This window comes from Sinocyclocheilus grahami, unplaced genomic scaffold (assembly GCF_001515645.1).
Source record: "Sinocyclocheilus grahami isolate Dianchi unplaced genomic scaffold, SAMN03320097.WGS_v1.1 scaffold1354.1, whole genome shotgun sequence".
Taxonomy (NCBI): domain Eukaryota; kingdom Metazoa; phylum Chordata; class Actinopteri; order Cypriniformes; family Cyprinidae; genus Sinocyclocheilus; species Sinocyclocheilus grahami.
The window spans coordinates 155,388-177,901 of record NW_015506533.1 but is presented as its reverse complement, the minus strand read 5'-3'; the positions used below and the strand labels follow the sequence as shown (position 1 = coordinate 177,901).

Here is a 22,514-nt window from a genome sequence, read left to right as displayed (position 1 = left end):
ATTTATATAGTAAATAGCTGATTAACTGGTAAATAACTGTCAGGTATTTATATAGTACATAACTGGTCATTGAAAAGTGGATATTTGTAGAAATGCCAGCTTTAAATTCTTATAAAAAGGCATGGTGTATATTCATGACATTGGCCAAAAAGCTTAAGCTTAATTATGTAATAAAACTGTTGACCTTGTTACAGGTTTTTTATTTTTTTTATTTTTAGTGCTGTCAAATGATTAATCGCGATTAACACAGCATATTTTTCTTCAATATATACATGCATGTGTTTGTATTTATTTATACATAATGTACACAGTATAGCCTACACACGTATATTATGTTAACAAACATTTTTTGTTTTAGATGCGATTAATCGCGATTAATCGTTTGACAGCAATATTTATTTTATATATGTGTGTGTGTGTGTGTGTGTGGGGGTGTGTCTGTGTGTGTGTGTGTGTGTGTGGGGGTGTGTCTGTGTGTGTGTGTGTGTGTGTGGGGGTGTGTCTGTGTGTGTGTGTGTGTGTGTGGGGGTGTGTCTGTGTGTGTGTGTGTGTGTGTGGGGGTGTGTCTGTGTGTGTGTGTGTGTGTGTGGGGGTGTGTCTGTGTGTGTGTGTGTGTGTGTGGGGGTGTGTCTGTGTGTGTGTGTGTGTGTGTGGGGGTGTGTCTGTGTGTGTGTGTGTGTGTGTGGGGGTGTGTCTGTGTGTGTGTGTGTGTGTGTGGGGGTGTGTCTGTGTGTGTGTGTGTGTGTGTGGGGGTGTGTCTGTGTGTGTGTGTGTGTGTGTGGGGGTGTGTCTGTGTGTGTGTGTGTGTGTGTGGGGGTGTGTCTGTGTGTGTGTGTGTGTGTGTGGGGGTGTGTCTGTGTGTGTGTGTGTGTGTGTGGGGGTGTGTCTGTGTGTGTGTGTGTGTGTGTGGGGGTGTGTCTGTGTGTGTGTGTGTGTGTGTGGGGGTGTGTCTGTGTGTGTGTGTGTGTGTGTGGGGGTGTGTCTGTGTGTGTGTGTGTGTGTGTGGGGGTGTGTCTGTGTGTGTGTGTGTGTGTGTGGGGGTGTGTCTGTGTGTGTGTGTGTGTGTGTGGGGGTGTGTCTGTGTGTGTGTGTGTGTGTGTGGGGGTGTGTCTGTGTGTGTGTGTGTGTGTGTGGGGGTGTGTCTGTGTGTGTGTGTGTGTGTGTGGGGGTGTGTCTGTGTGTGTGTGTGTGTGTGTGGGGGTGTGTCTGTGTGTGTGTGTGTGTGTGTTTATATCATCATTTAAAAACGCTTATGACCCCCGTTTGACAGAATGCCCCGTATGTAAATCTCGAAGATACTGCTGCTGTGTGGCTGACAGGGGACCTGTTGATTGGTTGCTCTGTAAGTGCAGGCTGGACGCTCGCCAGGGCCGCTGACTGATCTGGAAACAGCCGTCGCAGTTTCGACGAGCCGTCAGCACAAATAAAGACTGGTCGACAGCCAGGTCGCTGCAGTCATCAAGCGTCTGGTTTTGCAACGCCCCTCTTTAGGGAAGGGAATGGTCGGCTATTAAACCGATAAGGCGAGTGGACCCTTTCCAGTGTGTTTTGCGGGAAAAGTGAAACTGGATCTGCGAGGACTGAATGTCCGAAAACAGCTGAGAAAAAGCGCAACATCAACTTTACAGAATAAAATAACCACCTCTAAGAACAGCCGGATAAGGTTAGTCACCCAGTTATGTTTGTGCCCGAAGGATACGCATTTTTTTTCTTTACTTGCTTACAGAAGAGAGATGTAGCCCAAGAAAGATGTCCATATGGAAGCACGATTAGAGCCGTTGCGTGTCCCTTTTAATCCCAAAATGCAGTTGGCATGCTCAGATGAATATTTTCTGAGTGTGTTTGATTTACAGATGTAAGCTGATACTGCATCAGATCAAATCTAACATGGCATCTAATCTTTATCTTTGCCTGTGCAAAAGAGATTCCTTATCATTTTATTTACAATTGCATAGAGTCACTTTGGCACTAATTTAAGTAAACTAACTTTTGGCATTGTGTTCATTCATATGTGTAAGGTGTGTCATATCCTGGTAAGTCCCTCTTCAGGTGCTTACAGGTGTAGATGTGATCACCTCTTTCTCATATGTTTGAGCAGGATGTTAATACTTGTTTAGTTTAAAAAAAAAGTCACATGTTATTGGAGGGTTTCTTTCATTTTTCTGAAATGAAGATTTTTCGAAGAGTCTTAATGCTGCTCTTTTCCATTAAGCGCTTCCATTAAGTCTGTCAGCCTCAAAAAAGGGCCATAAAATACTATAATAGTAATCCATATGATATATGAGCTGTATTTCAAGTCATACGATAGCTTGTGTGATGAACAGACTGGGATTTGTCATTTTTCACAGAAAAACTTCAGTCGTACCAGCATTGTCATTGTTTAGGACATTGATTGTACTGAAACTAAAACTTTAGAGAACATTTGTGACCCTGGACCACAAAACCAGTCGTAAGGCGCATTGTAGCAATAGCCAACGATACAGTATATGGGTCAAAATTATTGATTTTTCTTTTATGCCAAAAATCATTAGGATAGTAAGTAAAGTTCATGGTTCATGAAGATATTTTGTAAATTTCCTACCGTAAATATATCAAAACTTAATTTTTGATTAGTAATATGCATTGCTAAGGACTTAATTTGGACAACTTTAAAGGCGATTTTCTCAATAATTAGATTTTTTTTGCACTCTCAGATTCCAGATTTTGAAATAGTTGTATCTCGGCCAAATATTGTCCTATCCTAACCATACATCAATGGACGCTTATTTATTCAGCTTTCAAATGATGTATAAATCTGAATTTCAATAAATTGACCCTTATGACTGGTTTTGTGGTCCAGGGTCCCATTTTTGTTCATTTAAATAAAACTGAAATAAATAATCAGAAAAAAAACGTACTAACTGCAATTAAACTTGAAATAAAAGTACTAAAACACAAACTGAAATGAATATGAAATATAGATAAAAGATATTTTTATGTAATGAATAAAAATGGCTAAAACAAAATATAAACCAAAAATAAAAATAAATGCTAATTCAAATTATTAATACTAGTAAGTATATAATACTAAAATAGCACTGAGTAACAAAGTTTACACAAAATAAATATTTTTATTTTGTGAACTCTTCCTGAAGGTATTCTCATTATGTGCTTCCCACTTTAAGTACTGTTTTTATGGCCAGAATCAATTGTGCTGAGCTGGTCTCGGCTGTAATGGCTCTTAATCAAGGAAAGATCCTCACTCAGCATGTCTGATGTACAAAGAAAGTTAGATAGATAGATAGATGACACTGCTGGAAGAATACTTTAACTACATAGTAGAGTATCAGAGTATCAACAGGGCTTCAGTTAAATGGGCAAAGGGGGCACATCAGAGCCTCAGAGCCTGACATATGAAGGTGGTTTTCTTTTGTTTGACAAATGTTATTATTTACTTTCATTCTAAATGGTGACTATATAGCTTGTCTGTCTTACATTTCCACCCCTCTAGATGGCGTCGGCCAATGATACCCATCAGCAGGCGCAGGTGCAGAAGGATGTAGCCGATCAGAATTTTGACTACATGTTCAAGCTGCTCATCATTGGCAACAGCAGTGTGGGAAAAACTAGTTTTCTGTTCCGTTACGCTGACGACTCCTTCACCTCTGCGTTTGTCAGCACGGTCGGCATCGACTTTAAAGTCAAAACGGTGTACCGTAACGAGAAACGGGTCAAACTGCAAATATGGGTGAGTTTGAAAGATGGGACATTGGCGTTATTCAATAGTTAAAATGAGGATGGTGAGTAGTATTTATAAAAATATCTGTTCATTCAAGATCTAGACTAATTGCATTGATGTTTTGCGGAGAATAGTGTGCCACACCACAACCATAATGATAACGATACAGAGTGATGTTGTTGGAATCATTTTCAGAAGGATTTTTTTTCTAGCTGATGAATGAAAAAAACAATGACAGCCAATCAGAATCCATCTTGCTTTTTATGCGCTTGAGCATTTAAAGCGGCAGATGACAAAACTGCAGCGTGCGCTTAAAATAAACAGAACATTATCGTCCCTTGCTAATTTAGTTATCATTATTGTTATTTTTATAGTTATCTTTCTTGGTGTAAACGACAGGGTTGCCAAGTCCAGGAATTGGGCTACTTTTACACTGTTGCTGTGGGTTGTTTTTTTTAGTCCGTGGATTAAAGTGATCTCTCTTAATCCGTGTATCATTCGATCATTCGTTTTTTGATTTTATATTGAAAGTAGAAAAATTAGAAAATGGCTCTTTTTTTGTTTTTTTGTTTTTTTCCGAAAAATACTGATGATGGCATGGTTTGATCTTCGGCTGACCAATCAGCAGAAAGGGGTGTTTAATTCCCGCCCACATGTAGAAATTGAATATTCAAGCAGTTTATTCATTTTTCCACCCATGAACGAAAAACGAAAATTTAAGCTGAATTCTTGTTTTTAATTTTTTGGATAAAAACGAAAAAACGAAAAAGGAGCCGTTTTCTCATTTTTCTACTTTCAATATTAAATAAAAAAACGAATGATTGAATGATACACAGATTTCTCTTCCACCTCCGGGAATGCGATTTCGATGGAGTGGACCCACGACTAAGCGGAAAAAAGCAATTGGGTTGGTTTTGTTTCACAGACCTGGCAACCCTGGTGACAAGGCCTTAACTTCCTATTCATTTTCCCATAGGGTTTCATTAAACAGTTATAAGCCATAAACCATTTAAAATTTTGATTTCAAGCAAAAAAGTATTTGAAAGTCAGACAAAAGACAAAAGTACAAGACTGTGTACTTAACTGCTTTAATGAGGGAAAGAAATACAGTCCACATTGAATATGACATTTTTACAATTATTTAAGAAAAAAATTGGTTTAAATGTAGGCTGATGGCTTCAACAGAAGCAAATACCATTGATTAACCACCTCAAAGTAGGTCTATCTTAAAAGGTTTATAAGTTATTTTTAAAAATCAGTTCCCCTATGGAGAAAATGAATAGGATTTTTTACTTCTAGATCCCGACTGCAGTACTCTGTGAGACATTTGGTGCAACGCTTTTGGTTCCCATAGTTGTAATGCATTCTGTGTCATTGCAGTTATTTCGGAAGAATAATTTTGTGACTTTACTCCGTTACGATTCTTAAAAAATGTTATTGCCAAAGTCAAATGTGGTGAAAAGAGGATATGCTTATCATATGTCAGCATGACTTACTGATACCTTGATCAAGATAATCTAGGTGAGGTGTGTGTTTCAGCAATGAAGGTTATTGTTACAAAACATCCAGAATGACCCAAAGCAGATGGCCCCATCATTTGATGCATTATTTGTGAAGCAAGCACACACACACACACACACACACAAGGCCAAATCCATTTTGAGGCAACCTTTAGAAAATAAAAGCCATAAAATCAAATTGGGTGTGCTTTTTGACCATCCAGACCAGCCATGCATCTGCCTCTGCTCTGAATCACTAATTAAATCAATACCAAGATATCAACTGCCCAGTCCTGCCAAGAGTGTAGTTCTATGTAGGGCTGCTCAATTAATCGAATTTCTAATCGCGATTACAATTATGGATGCCACAATTACGTAATCGTTCAAAGTCCACTTATGTTATTCTGCGTGCTTAAGATGCCTTTTTTTCTACATGTTATCTTAAGGGTTTTTCCATTGTTTTAATTTTAGTATAACATTATAATACCATTCATATTTTTACTTTTTTTATAATTTAAAGAAGAAACCAATCCGATGTATATTTGACATTTGAAACTTACTACTATTGAAAAGCACTAAAAGTTTTTCAGTTAGAGTGTTTTCAGCTTGTTTATTTTCATATAAAAATACGGCATGCAGTTGCGTCAAACAATGGTATAAACATCATTCAATGTCAACTGTGATAATCATAATTAATAATCGCAATTACAATTTCAAGGGAATAATCGACAATTATGATTTTTGTCATAATCGTGCAGCCCTAGTTCTAAGTGAAATATACAGTTACATTCTGTAAATTCTGACACTGTAATTTTAATTGTTATTGCTGTGCGCCAGTTCGCAGCCGCAGACATCCTCGACAGACGAAGCGACAGCACTTTCTGTTGATGAAAGGAAGTGGGTGAGCACCTCAGAGGTGTTGAGTATGGTTTTCCCAGAATGCACTTATGTGTTGATAACCCACCATAGAACAACTCGGCTCTGACTGCAGTGGTCTGAGACTGACTAGAATAGAGCAACTATAGCTTTTTACATGCACGCCTAGTTTGGTTTGGTACCTGGACAGTGATTGCTGTGATATTTGGTATGTTTTTGGCACATTGTAATGTATTGCTAGGGTGTTGTTTTATGGCCCAAGTCAATAGAGTCCACCATCAAGTCTTTATGATATTCAGCTTTCTTGGGTATTTTTTATTTATGTATATTTTTCACCATATTTTTATCATTAGCCAAGTGAAAGTTGTATGTAAAAACGGCATCATGTCAAGTCTGATAGGCTGATGCACCACTGATGGCACAGTCCCAATTGATGTATCATATTACACTGATGCTTTATCATACATTAGATCAGAGGTTTCACTTTAGGATGCACATTTTACATTGGATATCAAGTGACGACCCAATGCATGGGTGTATTTATTTATTTATTTATTTACAATATCAAATATGTTTACCGTACAAGTTTATTAGACAAAAACTTGAATTGCATGCAAATGCAATTTCCCTGTGAATCCATACTTAATGTAGTCTAAATGCAGTTTTCTTCTAAATCTATCTATTTATTTTATTCTCTTGCAAGGTTGTATGCTTAGTTGCATTTTATTATTTGCATTAAGCATTGAGATCCAAGAGCGCAGGCCAAGCCTTGTGATGTGTGTGTGTGTGTGTGTATTTAGAGGGTGGGGAAGACACAGAGACTTTTCTCTTGACTAAGTGTTTGGAGATGTTTAGTTAATAATCAGTTTTATTGACTATATTGCTAGCAATGAGAATGTGCAGTATGAAGTAAGTCAATAATGTTTGTGTCTCCATACATGCAAGTTTATTATTAAACGTTCCACTAATAAGGTGAAAAATAGGGCCTTAAAGTGTTCAAATGTATGCGTTTATTATTATTATTATTATTTATTCATTCGTTCTTTTTGAATAAATTGTCAGTGAATGTAAATATTATGTCTAATTAATTAATACAGTTAATTAGAATTTTTATATTTTTCAATTTTGTTTTATTTTTTTATTATTATTTATTTGATCAAAATAACACCATTCTTGTATGATTTTAATCTACAAGTTCATTTCAAAAGGTGCAAATCCTCATTAAAAGAGCTTAAGGTGTGTATAATAGTTGATCTAATATTCTTTAGTTCCTGTAACACAAATGGGATTTATGCGTCCAGTGCTTTTTATAAACTCTTTGGACACCAAAGTGTACCTTATTTGTGGAAAGTACTTTATATGTGCGTGTTCACTTTTACATTTCTCTGTTTACTTAAAGGAGGAGTTCTTGATTTTAAAACAATGACGAAAGTAATTTTAGTCATTTTGCTATGAAGGAAGAGCAAATATTATACATTACATTAGATTAGTCATCAGAGCTCTGAACATTCTGTATTATTGACACAGTCAGGGATGTTGAATTAAAATGTCATTGACATTTCCTGACTCCAAGGCTTGCTTTAAGATCTTTCACAGTAGGCATAATGTTTATAGATATGATTGACTTGTCTTTGTTCTGAAGTCGTCATGCGTGTGTGTGAAGGGCAGGTGGCACATTTTATCTCATTTAAGGGGCTGAGGCTTTTGTCAAGCTCCCATTAGTCTGAATTCGGCTCTTCCCCTAAAATACAATACATGCATATATACAAGCCTCGAACAGCTGCCTGAACCAATGGTTACCATGGTTATCTTCATAGGTGAGGTCACAGCATTCTAAATCAAGTCAAGGCTTCTCAGTATCATGGAAACTAATCAAACGTTGCCTAGTTACCACATTAACGTGGCTGTTAAACTCTAAACCTCTGACTCTGCTTTGTTTGCATTGCATTTACTTGATTAGTTAGTTTCTTTTTTTATTTACACATAACGTACATTTTATATTGACAGAAATTAGGCAAATTGTCAAATATTTATATTTTTCATTGACTTGAAATTATGAAATTATCCAACATTGTCAGTATTGCTGCGATTTTTAAACACAACTTTTTGTTTAGCCATCAGGTTTTATAAAGATGACAAATATTACAATTTGCTAAATTAATAATGTGAAAAGCAGTGTGGTAAACATTTTTAACTAGATATTTTATGTTTTAGATATTTTACTTGCATTAAACCGTATGAGTCTCTATATAATATTATATTTTATATATATATATATATATGTGTGTGTGATTTTATATTATATACATTTTTTGATGCACTATGATATAGGGGATATGGGGAAGTCGTGGCCTAATGGTTAGAGAGTCGGACTCATAACCCAAAGGTTGTGGGTTTGAGTCTCGTACCGGCAGGGATTGTTGGTGGGGGGAGTGAATGTACAGCGCTCTCTCCCACCTTCAATAGCACGACAAGGTGCCCTTGAGCAAGGCACCGAACCCCCAACTGCTCCCTGGGCGCCGCAGCATAAATGGCTGCCCACTGCTCCGGGTGTGTGTTCACGGTTTGTGTGTGTTCACTGCTGTGTGTGTGTGCACTTTGGATGGGTAAATGCAGAGCACTAATTCCGAGTATGGGTCACCATACTTGGCCACATGTCACTTCACTAATATAGTTTTTTTTGTTGCACATAATTAATGGTGAAATATCCCACTTTTTCAAAGTCAGTGCTCTACTGGAATATTAGACTCTATACTAACAAGAATTAACAGCAGCGAATCATTTTAAATAATAATATGAGGTTGACTCTAAACAAAGCAATGAACGCTTGTTTCAGCAGGGTTTCTGCTGTACAGTGATTTAAGAAAAAATGCTTTTAGATATAAGTTATGAGTGTGTGTGGCTTATTGTTTGCGCTCCCTGAAGAAGGCTTGTGCCGAAACGCGTTGGAGAGTTTTTAGATTTCTTGGATGTAGCCATTTGATAATAAAGGCTTTTTAATTCACAAGAGTGCCATGGTCATTCTGAAGTATTCTTTGATGGACTATTATAAACCCTAGACCAGAGAGCACCTTGACCTTACAGCACCAGAACCCCGAGACGCACTCTCTACTATTGGACTTTGTGTGTGTGTATTTATTGACCTAAAGGAATAGCGAAAAGAGACGTTAATGGCTGTATTTCTTGTATGTTGTTCCTCAGGACACAGCAGGGCAGGAGAGGTACCGCACTATTACCACAGCGTACTACAGAGGGGCCATGGGCTTCCTGCTAATGTACGACATCACTAACCAAGACTCCTTCTACGCTGTGCAAGACTGGTGAGTTTACTTTCTTTATTTATAGTCCTAGAGTCAGAGGTCCTGCTATGACCACAGGTAGTGGGAGTGATTGAAAGGTCAAATGTTAATTTTTAAAGTTCCACACATTTCATAACGACCTCCAAGGGGGCGCTCATGAGCATGAAACTGACTGAATTTCTGTGTGTGTGTGTGTGTGTTTTCCAGGGCAACTCAGATTAAAACGTACTCGTGGGACAACGCTCAGGTGATTCTGGTGGGAAACAAATGTGATATGGAGGACGACAGACTGGTGTCCAGAGAGGATGGAGAGAGACTGGCTAATGAGCTAGGCATGTTACAGGACAATAAAAAACAACATTCACACACACAAGCCTGTAAATGGAGGTTCCAAAATGAACTTTTTTGCAATCCCTGAAAAAAAAATTCTTATTGGCTATTACATTTTTAGATTTTTTGTTTTAGATATGTAGTGTAGTGTTATACTGTAGGTAGTGATCGACCAGTATGGATTTTTTTTATGGCTGATATAAAATGTATATTTATGATATCACACTATTCAATTTAAAGATAGCAAATAACACATGCATGACAATTTCTGTAATTACATGTATAGTTATTTTACATAGTATTTAAAAAATGAAAATAAATCAATTAGAAAAATTATTTGATTTAAAAAAGAAATTGGAAGATGGAGAATAGGTCCTTTATTTGTCTGTCAAAATAAAAGTCCCACATATCGGCCAAACAGACAAACTTACAAAAATGTCATTATTACAAGCAGAATACATTCACTTATAATTATTGGTCAGCTAATATTTGCTGTTTTTTAAATTATCCACATCAGCTGACTGTTAATTATATGTGAATAATGTATTTATTCTGATTGTAAAAATAATACGTTGGGGTTAGTAAATGATACAGTTTTATTTAAATACAATATTTGTCAAATTTCATACTTATTGTATGACTCTATATCTCTTTCACTTTTTCTCTCTTTCTCTGCCGTCTTTTTGCAGGCTTCCAGTTTTTCGAGGCCAGTGCGAAGGATAACATTAACGTCAAGCAGGTGTTTGAGCGGCTGGTCGATATCATCTGTGACAAAATGAACGAGAGCTTGGATGGAGACCCGAGCATGTTAACCAATCACAAAGGCCCGAGTCTGCAAGACATGCCCCCTGATGCACAGAGCAGCTGTGGATGTTAATGATCGTCTCTCAGCAAACACTCATCCCTGAAGGCAAACATTCACACACATGCACACACTCCCTCTCTCGCTCTAACACACGTATACCGGAAGAGAGACAGCCAATATATAGTATGAAATGCCATCCAGACAGTAAGAATACGGCATAAGCCCCTTAAAATGAATCATTTGAGTCACATAGACAGGCCCCTCAGGGATGGGTTTCCCTCAGTGTGATGTGTGGCTGCTAATACACTGAACTGTGACATCATGACGAGAACAGCCGGGAAAATACTGCATGAAACTGCAGAAATCAGAAAATCACATGCCAAAGTCTTAACTGAATGCTCAACGTTTTAGGAGAGTTTCAAACTACTGCAGTGTCTGTTCTGTTTACAACATGCTCAGATAAAATGCATCTGGTCGTCATTGTGACGTAGCTTTGAAATGTATACAGATTATTTTAATGGATGCAAGATCATTGTTTTACTTCGTTATAGGCGATAAACATTTTAGGACTGCTCTGGAAATGATTGTCAGTCTTCATAGTTTTTGTTACTTGTTTCAAAGCAAGTCATATTATATTGGTCTTTGCCATTTGCTTTAAAAACAATAAATTTGCTTCCCTGTGGACACTAAAGGAGTATTTGTATAATGTATATATTTATAAAAATATATAAATGAATTAAAAAAATAAACATTTTACACACACACACACACGTATATATATATAGTTTATATATACAGTGCCTTTCAAAAGTATTCATACCCCCTTTTTCACGTTTTGTTATGTTGCTGCCTTATGTTAAACTGCTTTAAATTACTTTTTTCCCACATCAATCTACACTCCATACACCATACTGACAAAGCAAAACAGAATTGCCACAACTTTGTAAATTTATTACAAAAAAAAAAAACTCAGATGCACATTTTCAGGTTTCTCCAAAAATATTTGATTGGGTTCAAGCTCAGGCTCTTGCTGGGCCACTCAAGGGCATTCACAGAGTTATCTATAACACCGTGGCCACACCGGACGCGAGCGGTGCGGCGCAACGCAACAAATACAATAGAACCTATTATGCGGTCTACACTGGATGCGGCGTGACAAATTCCCGACAGTAAACTGCGGCTGTGTTCTATTTATGACGTACTGACACAAACTTCAAATTATTTTCAACGGTCACTTTGTCGCATCCAGTGTAGACAGACTTTAGCTGTTGCGGCGCAGCACGACACGACACCTGTCGTGTCCGGTGTATACACAGTGTAAGCCACACTTGCTGTGTGCTTAGGGTCATTGTCCTGGTGGAAGGTGAACCTTCTGCCCAGTCTGAGGTTCTGAATGCTCTGGACTGGGTTTTCATTAAGGCTATCTCGATATTTTGGTGCATTGAGCTTTTCTTCTGCTCTGACGAGTCCCTCAGCATGAGGCTGCTACCAGCACACTTTACTTTTGGGATGGTACTCCGCAGGTGATTAGTAGTGCCTGGATTAATTTCAATATGATGCTTGGAATTGAGGTTCATCAGACCAGAGAATACTGTTTCTCACAGTCTGAGGGTCCTTTAAGTGCTTTTTTTGCAAATTCTAAGTGTGTTTTCATGTGTCCTCACTGAGGAGAGGATTGAGTTTGGTCACACCAGCATAAAGCCCAGATCAGTGGAGTGTTGCAGTGAGGTTTGTCCTTCTGTAGATTTCTCCTATCTCCACATATCATCATGGAGCTCAAATAGAGTGACCATCAGCTTCTTGGTCACCACTCAAACCAAAGCCCTTCTCCATCAATTGCTCAGTTTGGCCAGGAGGCCAGCTCTAGGAAGAGTCCTGGTTGTTTCAAACTTCTTCCATTAAGGGTAACAGAGACTACATACTTCTCTGACCCTTCAATGCAACAGATTTTTGTTCTGAACTCTTCCACAGATGTGTGGCTTGACGCAGACCTGTTTCTGAGCTCTACAGGCAGTTATTTTGTCCTCATGGCTTGGTTTTTTGCTCTGATATACATTATCAGCTGTTAGACCTTTTATTAAGACATGTGTGCCTTTCCAAATCATACACATTCAATTGAATTTGCCACAGGTTAACTTCACTCGAAATGTAGTAACATCTACAAGCAATATGAATGCTCCTGAGCTAAGCGCAGGGGCCCGATGCGACCGCACCAGTTGCACCGCCCAAAGGACTGCCCTGTGAATACTTATGCAATGGAATCATTCAAGTTTTTTTTTTATATAAAAATATATACGCAAGGCACTGTTTATACACACACAAAATGTGTGAGGTCACAGATGTATCTATTGATGATCACTTTTTTAATCAGTTTATCTGCATTTGTGGTTGACCTGCCTGCTTTTGTTGTAGGACATATGCTTGTGGTCATTGTGCATGGTACAGCATTTCCTTTTGCATGAACCTTATATACTTTTGAGGATGTGAGCATTAGCACCTCTAGAAGAACCTTGTGTAGGTGGGAAATGCACAGCAGGAAAATAAGAGCGTGACCACATTCTATAAGGGTGAGAACATTTAAGAGCTGCCAAGACACATTTATGCCAGAATCCCTTCTCCACTCAGGGATTGTTTGATATTGCTGCTGATCTGCCAGGCTGCATCACACTGATGTGAGTATGTCTTTCTGTCTGTACCTGATTCTGTAAGTTCCTCAAAATGAGAGTTCCTTTGACACAAATTTAAATTTTTTTTTTTTTTTTTTTTTGAGTGAATTTGACAGGTGCAAACAATACTTTTAGACCGGGTTAATTAGTCAATTCTAGGTTTAAGGTGTAAAAATATTAGACTCTAAAATGCATTCTACATCGAAAAGTTTTATTTTTTAATATCAAGTTTTTAGTTTAAAGTTTATTTACTGTAAAGTATTTATTTAGTAACTGTTCTAACCATGTTTTTTTTTTTCTTTTCTCAAACTTAGCTGTCTGCCTTCATGTTCCTACGGTAACACAAGTGAATGTTAGAAATGTGTTCACGCGGTGTGATTAATTTTTTTGAAGTAAAAAATGTAGTATCATGTATAACAAAAAATAATTGTTTTAGAATTAATTGTAGACATGTAGAATTACACTGAAGGGCACTGATTGACTTCTCTGTCAACTATGATAATCATCATGAGAAATCCGCCATGAAAAAATAAAAAACAACTCCAGGGGAATAGCCTGCAATCTGGCAATATATACAAGAGATATTTCTGACTTGATTAAAGCTGAGCTGAATTGAATATGGTATATTTGGGGCAAAATCATTCAAAACTAACCTACTCTAACACAGTTGTTGTTTGTATCTTTAATGTCAAGGAAAAAGAAACAACCGATAAAGAGTTTCTAGAGAAACAGAGAGGGGATTTCTCATTGTAATAACAGACCTGAAGAGAGTGGTAGAAGAATGAAGAAGTACTCTAGTAAAGCATAATCACAAACTGAGAACACAGGAAAGGCGGTGGGTTAGTTAGTCAAAGGACATTTGACAACTGCTATTGTTGTTCCATTTGCCCATGAGATGCGTTAACTATGCCAGAAGAGAGTCCTCTAGTGCCACAAAAATGTGATGACACCCGTACAGAAAGCGATTGTGAAATAAATTGAATGGACGCACCACTAGCAGATCAGACTAAAGATATATTTAAATTACCGATAAGTGTTGATAAATGATCATCAGCTAGTTAATTTATCTAGTCAAGAATTTACAACTTGAGGTGGACAGTAACGAAGTACATTTACTTGAGTACTGTACTTCAGGACACTTTTTGAGTATCTGTACTTTACTTGAGTATTATTTTTTCTGGAAACTTGCTACTTCAACTTCACTACATTTGAAAGACAAATATCGTACTTTTTACTCCGCTACATTTATATCAAGGTCTCCAAGTAGAAAGTCGTTATGTAGGAGTTTTTCCAGTGTGTGCATTTTCAGATTCACTGAACCCTTTTTTTTTTTCTGCGAAAATCCGGCCTGCGATTTGCCAGGGCCTTCCAGTGTTGCCAAGTCTTACAGTATTTATAAGCCTGCAGTTTTCCGCCTGGAATGGATATTTGGCTGATTTTTTTGACGCAAATCTGGCAACCTCGGGAAACTAATGCTGGGTACACACTAAACGATTTTTAAAATCTTATAAGATCTTCAAAATGTGAGAGACCACAAACATGAGGAAAAAAACAAAATCCTAGATTTAACTGTCTTGCTCCTATAGTGTGTGGTGTGCTGCATGTTCCCCCCACGCATCAGGATTTCTGATCGTAAATATTCAAAATGTTAAATATTTACGATTCACGATCGGGGCGCCTCCGACGCTCTTTCCGAGCAGATTCAGTCACTCTTAACACGCCTCACACCACACAGGAAAATCTGATAAGATAATCTTTAGAACCATCAAGATAATCGGGACATTACCTAGGATTGTCGGAAGGGGAGAAATCGGCCCAAAATCAGTCCGATTATCTTGTGGTGTGTACCCAGCATAATGTAAACGTCTGTGCAACTGCACAGCTAAAAGCTCTAAAAAGGCAAATAAGATAATAAAAGACGAAAAAGGCACATATTTATAGTGTGGTGTGATCATCTGTGTGTTGTTCACCACATTGATTTTAAAAAGACAACTGTATGTGATGCCTTATGCTGGGAACCCCGAAAACACCACACACTATAGGAGCAAAACGGTTAAATCTAGGATTTTTTTCCCCTCCTGTTTGTGGTCTCTCACATTTTGAAGATCTTATAAGATTTTAAAAATCTTTTAGTGTGTACCCAGCATTACATAGGCCGAGCACTACGATCAGTTTGATTTTTTTTAACGAAAACATCTGGCAACCTCTGAACCTTCCCCGCTAAACTAATGTTAACGTCTGTGCTACTGCACAGCTAAAAGTGCTCTAAAAAGGCAAATAAGATAATAAAAGACGAAAAAGGCACATATTTATAGTGTGGTGTGATCATCTGTGTGTTGTTCACCACATTGATTTTAAAAAGACAACTGTATGTGATGCCTTATGCTGGGAACCCCGAAAACACCACACACTATAGGAGCAAAACGGTTAAATCTAGGATTTTTTTCCCCTCCTGTTTGTGGTCTCTCACATTTTGAAGATCTTATAAGATTTTAAAAATCTTTTAGTGTGTACCCAGCATTACATAGGCCGAGCACTACGATCAAAGATCATAGAAGATAAATGCTGGCATACGGTAAATAAAAATAACCTACACCTTGATCTACATCACAAAGAAAATGTATAGTTTTTATTCTGTGTGAACTCGCATGTGTTAACTCATTAAAGCTCTTTGGAAAATTAACCATGTTTTTACTATAGTAACTAGTTTAATGGTATTTGCGGTAAACCCTTACAAAAAATGACTGCAGTTTTTGTTACATGTAGAAAAGTGTAGTTTTTTGGACACGAATAAAAACTGCATTAATGCCGTTCTACTGCAATACATCTGAAGTACTATTGAAATACAACTGCAGTAGAGCTGTTGTATTACTAACAAACAACTGCAATAGAACCGCAGTATTACTGCAATACAACTGAAGTAGTACTACAATTATACTGCAATAAAACTGCAGTAGTACTGTAATATATCATACAACTGAAGTACAATTCAATACAACCGAAGTGCAATACTAATCAAATGCTGTACAGTAACACTGAAATGCAACCAGAATATTCAGAACAACAATTTCTTTTTTGCACACATCTGCAATATAATGAATTAAGGTACAAAACAACAGTGAGTGTTTCAAACAGCAATGCAACAATTAATGATTTTACTTTGCTTTAAACTTAAAATAGCAGGCTGAGAGTTACACTAAATGTCCTTAATGCTTATTTACAAATCAGGCAATCATGCACATTTCTTCCCTCATTATTCAGGCAGGTTTCATTTTTTGAAGAGCTTATCCTCATCGTTCCGCTTGGTTCTTATGACTGCCTTTATGTCAGATGTGGAAACACTAGTTTGGATGTAGTCTGGACGAACAAACAAACAAAAACTATTAGAAATTCTCAAGTTTCAGTTACTCTTTTCACTACAGGCATATTTAATATGCTTCAAATAAATAAAAAAAAAGTGTTTGTGAAAAGTATTCATACTACACCCAGTTCATTTCTTATGGCATATTGTTGGTCAGAATTAACAATGACTACGTTTACATGGACATCAGTAATCTAATTATTCACCTTATTCTAAATAAGCCAATATTATGATTAAGGTGTTTACATGAGTTGCTTTTAGAATATTCCTTTCATGTTCCCGTTTAACATAGTTCGAATTTCACGTATAAACATATAGTTTGTCTTCGTGATGATGCCATGTACAGTTTTGGGTGTTTCATTTTTAATTTTATGAAAGCTTCAAGTACAGTTAATTATTTGTGCGTGCATACAGACGACGGCGGGTGTTGAGGCTCTTATTTGCCATCAAACGGTTGAGCACTGCCGTGTGTGTATCCTGTCACAAAATGCGGCGAAAAGTCCTACATGACGGTAATAATGTGATTAAGGTGTGTACATGTCTATACTGCACTTCAGTAATGCAACTAAAATAGGAATACTCCACATGTCTTCATTCGTGTTAATTTGTGTTTACTTCGATTATGACTTTAGCCGGATTACGGTAATCAAAAATCTCTGTTTACATGGTAGATTCTTAATCAGAGTATTGTCTTAATCATGTTAAAATCGGAATATTGTTGTCCATGTAAACGTACTCAATGTCTTTGAACAATCCAGGTAAAAGAAGTTAAAAGGTTGGTTCACCCAAAACTGAAAATTCTGTCATCAATTACTCACCCTCATGTCGTTCCGAACCCGCAAGTCTTTAGTTCATCTTCAGAACACAAATGAAGATCTTTATAATAAAAATCTCAGAGCTTTCTGTTGCTCCACTGACAGTCCATGCAACTACCCCTTGCACAATATCATGCATTTCTGGAAAAAAGCATAGACACAATCATGTTTAAATACTGTACAGAGTCCTCCACAATTATTTGCCCTCTTTATCATTTTGGTTTTTCGTTCAAAATTCTAACCTAATTTTTTAAACCTCTAAAAAAATACATAATAATAATTGAAAAAATATATAATTTACATATATATGTAAATATACTATTACGATACAGTATATAGAATATAGAATATATATTGAACCTTTATTTGACCCTCTAACTCTAACACTTTCTATTCTATTTAAATTCTACTTTATCTATATTTATCTTTTTTTTTTTTTAAACAAGAAAAAAAAAAAAACACTAGCCTTCTATTTTTTCTATTCTATCTACTTGTTTTTTCTTTGTGTGTGTGTGTAATATATATATATACACATACACCTTGCTACGTCTACTGCGTTAGGCTAACCGAGACTTGTCATTTGGACTTATATATTGTTGCTCTTTTGTTAGTTTTGACTGCTTTTATTGTCCTCATTTGTAAGTCGCTTTGGATAAAAGCGTCTGCTAAATGACTAAATAAATAAAAATACAAATAAATAAATATAGAATATATGTGTTCCACAGTTATTGTGCCCCCTTCATTTAATACTTTGTGTAACCTATAACCCTCTTCACACATAAGGGCTAATCCATGGCTAGGTGTGCATTACATGATTTTAATGCATGAGGTGGAGGAAAAGAACCACCCGACATGAAACGGGTTGCCTCCGTTGAAGTCGATTAAAATTCTGTAATACACACCTGTTAAAGCTAGGTTAAAATGTTAAGTTAAAGCTGCCCTTAATTAGTCACCCTTGTGTGGTTTCACACCCATAAGACCTTCATTCCTCTTTGGAACACAAAGAAAGATATTTTTAAAGAAATCAGAGAGCTTTCTGACCCTGCATAGACAGCAATGCAACTTACACATTCAAGTTCCAGAATGGTAGGAAAGACATCATTAAAGTAATTCATGTGACTGCAGTTGTTTTAACTCAATTTTATGAAGAGTGTTTGCGTCCAAAAAAAACAACACAAATTTACCACTTATTTACAAAAATATTGATCTGTTATGTGCATTCACGAGAGCATCAGAACGCATGAGTGTTGTGTTCATGCGATGGAAGACAAAACTGAGGTTAAACCACTGGAGTCACATGAATCAATTTCACAATGTCTTTAATAGAGGGCTCAGAAAGTTCTTGGATTTCATCAAAAATATCTTAATTTGTGTTTTGAAGATGAACAACGGTATTACGGGTTTGGAATGACATGAGGCTGAGTAATTAATGACAGAATTTTCATTTTTGGGTGAACTATCCCTTTAATGTTTGTGGAGTACAATTTGACTGGAAGGGTAAAACTAAGTAAATTTTCATTAGTTTGTTTGGTTACAGGTCATTAGATCTGGCGTTCTGACTGTATGTGCGTGCAACAGTAAAAGCCGCACATTCATTTAGAATGGTGATTGAACTGATTGTAATTTTCTATGCATTCATTGTTTTAATGCACACCTTCCAGTCAATCAGAGAGAATCAAAGAGTCCACAAGCAAACCGTTGCGAGCTGATGTTAAGCATTGAGAATAATTGCTGATATAACTAGATTTCGTTACCTTTCCACTCCCTCAGCTCTCTCTCTCTGTTTTCATACTGAATTGGCACTAATATTGTAGATCTTCTTTTAGCTCTTTGATTTCATTTAACTCCTCAATCTCGTCATGTCTGAAGATCTCTTGCATGGCTGAGGAGACAGAGTACTTGGTACACTTGATTTCTCCAGCACTCCCACAGGTCTTAGCTCCTGAAATACAATAGCAGTTATTATGTATTCTAAACTATAAAGATAATAGTTAATAAAATATCAAATAAATAAAGTAGATTACTGCTCACCATTTTTTGAGTGCTTATTTCACCACAGCCATCATCTTCTGTTGAATTATATTTTTGGTCTTCTTTTTCTAGTTTTTACCAGTGCATTTTCCTGAAAATAGCAATCACACACTAAAAAAATGTCAATTTTCACACATTAATGTCACACTACTCAACATAAATGCTGGTGTACAGTGATGTGACAAAAAAATCCAAATTTATTCTATTTTTGTGTATGTCCAGAACTAGATATTGTCAGATATATTTTTAATAACTTTAGTGAAGTGAAGTGACATGTGGCCAAGTATGGGGTGACCCATACTCGGAATTAGTGCTCTGCATTTATCCCATCCAAAGTACACACACACCGTGAACACACACCCGGAGCAGTGGGCAGCCATTTTTTGCAGCGGCGCCCGGGGAGCAGTTGGGGGTTCGGTGCCTTGGTCAAGGACACCTCAGTCGTGGTATTGAAGGTGGGAGAGAGCGCTGTACATTCACTCCCCCCACCTACAATCCCCGCCGGTACGAGACTCGACCCCGCAACCTTTGGGTTTCGAGTCCGACTCTCTAACCATTAGGCCACGACTACCCCTTTACCGTGATAAAAAATAATGATGCAAACAGAATTCACTTCTGCTGTGAAGCAGCTCTAAACAGTAAAGAGTGTCATTGTTCAGTTGAAATCAGTGTTGACTCATCTAGCAAAACAGTGGTGTCATCATCTAGCTCAGTTCAGTCCTCATCCAATAGTGTCAGTGGAGTCAGATCAATAATATTGCTGAATATTATGTGTCCCCAAATAAGCAAGCCAAAAGTCGACAGTGGCAAAGAACCCAAACACCATCAGGTGACAGAATGGAGAGGAAAAAAACCTTGCGAGAAAGTATGTTCAGTTTGGGGATCAGTTCTCCTCTGGCCAACAAATGAACATGGTGTGATTATGATTCAGGCTGCATCACAATTTAGTGTGAAACATACAGGACCGTAGGCCTACAAGTAGCTGGAGTTATTAATCTCATTTAAATACTATCTAAAATCAGGTTTACATTTGTGGCTGACTAGAATGTGAGTGACCTTTAATGCATTTCCAGAAATAACGTCTCACCGACATCTGTTGAGTGCCTTTTCGCTTTCCCTCTTCTCCTCTGTCCTAATGCTTCCTCTGTTACAAAGAGGGGTACACTGTACACTGAACACTTCTCAATGATTTTTTTCCTCATGTCAATCAGGGGTTGACGCTCTCCTAGAAACAAACAAACAAATACAGAGTATATTCAGTGCAATCTTGTCCATTCCATTATTATAAATGATGCACTGATGCTATTGGAAGGAGAACTGAACTGAGATGGACAATGACATGACTAATTTCAACAGATCTGCTTGTAACAAATTGCTGAGCCATAGCATAATTAATTGCATCTATACTCAGGGTTGTCACTAGTTGGATTGAGATGTTGATGTTTTATTAGATTTGATTTTAAGATTTTATAATAAGATTATAATTGGTTTTACTATAGTAAAAGTGTAGTAACAACAGCATTAAACCAGTTGTTTTGTCTTTCTATCAGACTTCAGTTCTGTGTGTGCTATCATAAGCGCCTCGCGCACTGAGCAGCGTGCGCTGCAGATCAGACCGGAAGCGGCGTTTCCTCTCATCTCAGCGGGCTGAATAAGATATCCGTGAAGTCTTTTTACATCTCTCTAAAATTATAACTAAAGATATATATGAGGACATTAGACATTATACTCACCGCTAAACTGTATGACTCGACAAAGCCAACGCTCCAACTCGCCTGATGAACTTCTCTTTTCTCACACTTGTTATTTCTTTGTGATAGTTCACATATGAATGATGTTGTCAAACCAAAACGTATTTTATACTTTTATATCCATCCTGCAGTAGACACAACGGAAAAGACGCTGATTTACCGTTATCTAGTGATGGGACGGATGGTACCGAGGCTCCGACGCAGTTTTCAAAGCACTGTTGTATCACACACTGTGCCGACGCTTGTACCGAAATGACAACATCACGTGATTGATGACGTTTGACACCAGACAGAAACTGAATGCACGTCGTCACACCTTTATTGCATTTGATCATGTTCTAGCTGGGGTCTCAGAGACCCCGAACAGCTCACCCAAAATATTTTTTGCTACTTCTCACATCAATTATTAATTATAATCACACACTTGTATATTTTATAATATTGATCAATATGTGAATCCATTGACCGGTGTAGTGCCGAAATTTGCACCCTGCCAGATTATACAGGTAGGTTTAGGAGTAGGTGTGGGGGAGGGGTTAGGATTAGGGGTGGGGTTAGGATTAGGCAATCAGGTAGCGACTTCAACAAGGGGGTGCATAATCTGGCAGGGGTGCAGAATTCGGCACAACGCCGGACTACGAGTTGGCACAGATTAAAAACTTTTTCAAACCATCCTCTGCTCCGCAATGTTTCGTTAGATATGGTGGAGAAACCGAGTCTGACCACCAGATGTCGCTAATGCGCACTGTGTTAAAAGCTTCGAGTAATGAACCGTTTTCCGACACAATTTGATGAAAGCCTCAAACATTTCAGAAAGCCTCGGTTTCTCATCACTACCGATTGATTTTTGCTTGGCGCAATGCCGAAAAGATGCTGTGTGGCGTTCTGTACCTCTAATAAGTAAAAAAAAATCCCTGCAATGATCTGTCGTTATGCTGCGTTCAAGTCCTCCTGGGACGTTCGTACTTACGAGTTGACAAGTCGTAATTACGACGTCAGGTGTGTTCAAGTCAGTTTAGTCGGCACAAGATGGCGGTGTACCTTCTTTTAATAAATTACAAGAAAATACAATAGGGTCTGTTAACTCTGCTTATAGAAAATGAAGAGCAAAGAATTCGCATCAGGTGTGTTTTGCGTTTTTAATAATTTTTTTAGACCAGGATCCCAGTATAACTGATTTTCAGTATCAACAAACGCTAAAATACAGAGATTAAAAAAAGCTGTTAGCTACATGCAACATGGCAAATCAAAAGATTTTTCACCTATAGGTGCAAAAATTATAGCATTTTTTTTACTTGGATTTCATTAACTAGCTGCGTAACAAGAACATGACCAATTTAAGTTTATAGGACAACTAAACTAT

At 37.4% G+C, this 22,514-nt stretch overlaps 1 protein-coding gene and 2 long non-coding RNA genes across 3 annotated transcripts; 1 reads left to right on the top strand and 2 right to left on the bottom strand.

Annotated features, from left to right (window-relative positions):
* The first annotated feature begins 1,416 nt into the window (after positions 1–1,416).
* rab3da (RAB3D, member RAS oncogene family, a) lies at positions 1,417–11,212 on the top strand. Its single transcript, XM_016255652.1, has 5 exons — positions 1,417–1,663; positions 3,491–3,727; positions 9,295–9,413; positions 9,600–9,724; positions 10,412–11,212. The coding sequence occupies exons 2-5, from the start codon at positions 3,491–3,493 to the stop codon at positions 10,597–10,599; spliced, it is 669 nt and encodes a 222-aa protein (XP_016111138.1). The 5' UTR covers positions 1,417–1,663; the 3' UTR covers positions 10,600–11,212.
* A 5,170-nt stretch (positions 11,213–16,382) lies between these two features.
* LOC107569533 (uncharacterized) lies at positions 16,383–19,302 on the bottom strand. The gene is made up of 3 exons (XR_001606905.1): positions 19,124–19,302; positions 17,373–17,510; positions 16,383–16,550 (listed from the first exon to the last, which is right to left on the bottom strand). It is a non-coding gene; the product is annotated as an uncharacterized lncRNA (long non-coding RNA).
* A 104-nt stretch (positions 19,303–19,406) lies between these two features.
* On the bottom strand, positions 19,407–21,372 carry LOC107569534 (uncharacterized). Its single transcript, XR_001606906.1, has 3 exons — positions 21,134–21,372; positions 20,488–20,625; positions 19,407–19,491 (listed from the first exon to the last, which is right to left on the bottom strand). It is a non-coding gene; the product is annotated as an uncharacterized lncRNA (long non-coding RNA).
* Between the last annotated feature and the right edge of the window lie 1,142 nt (positions 21,373–22,514).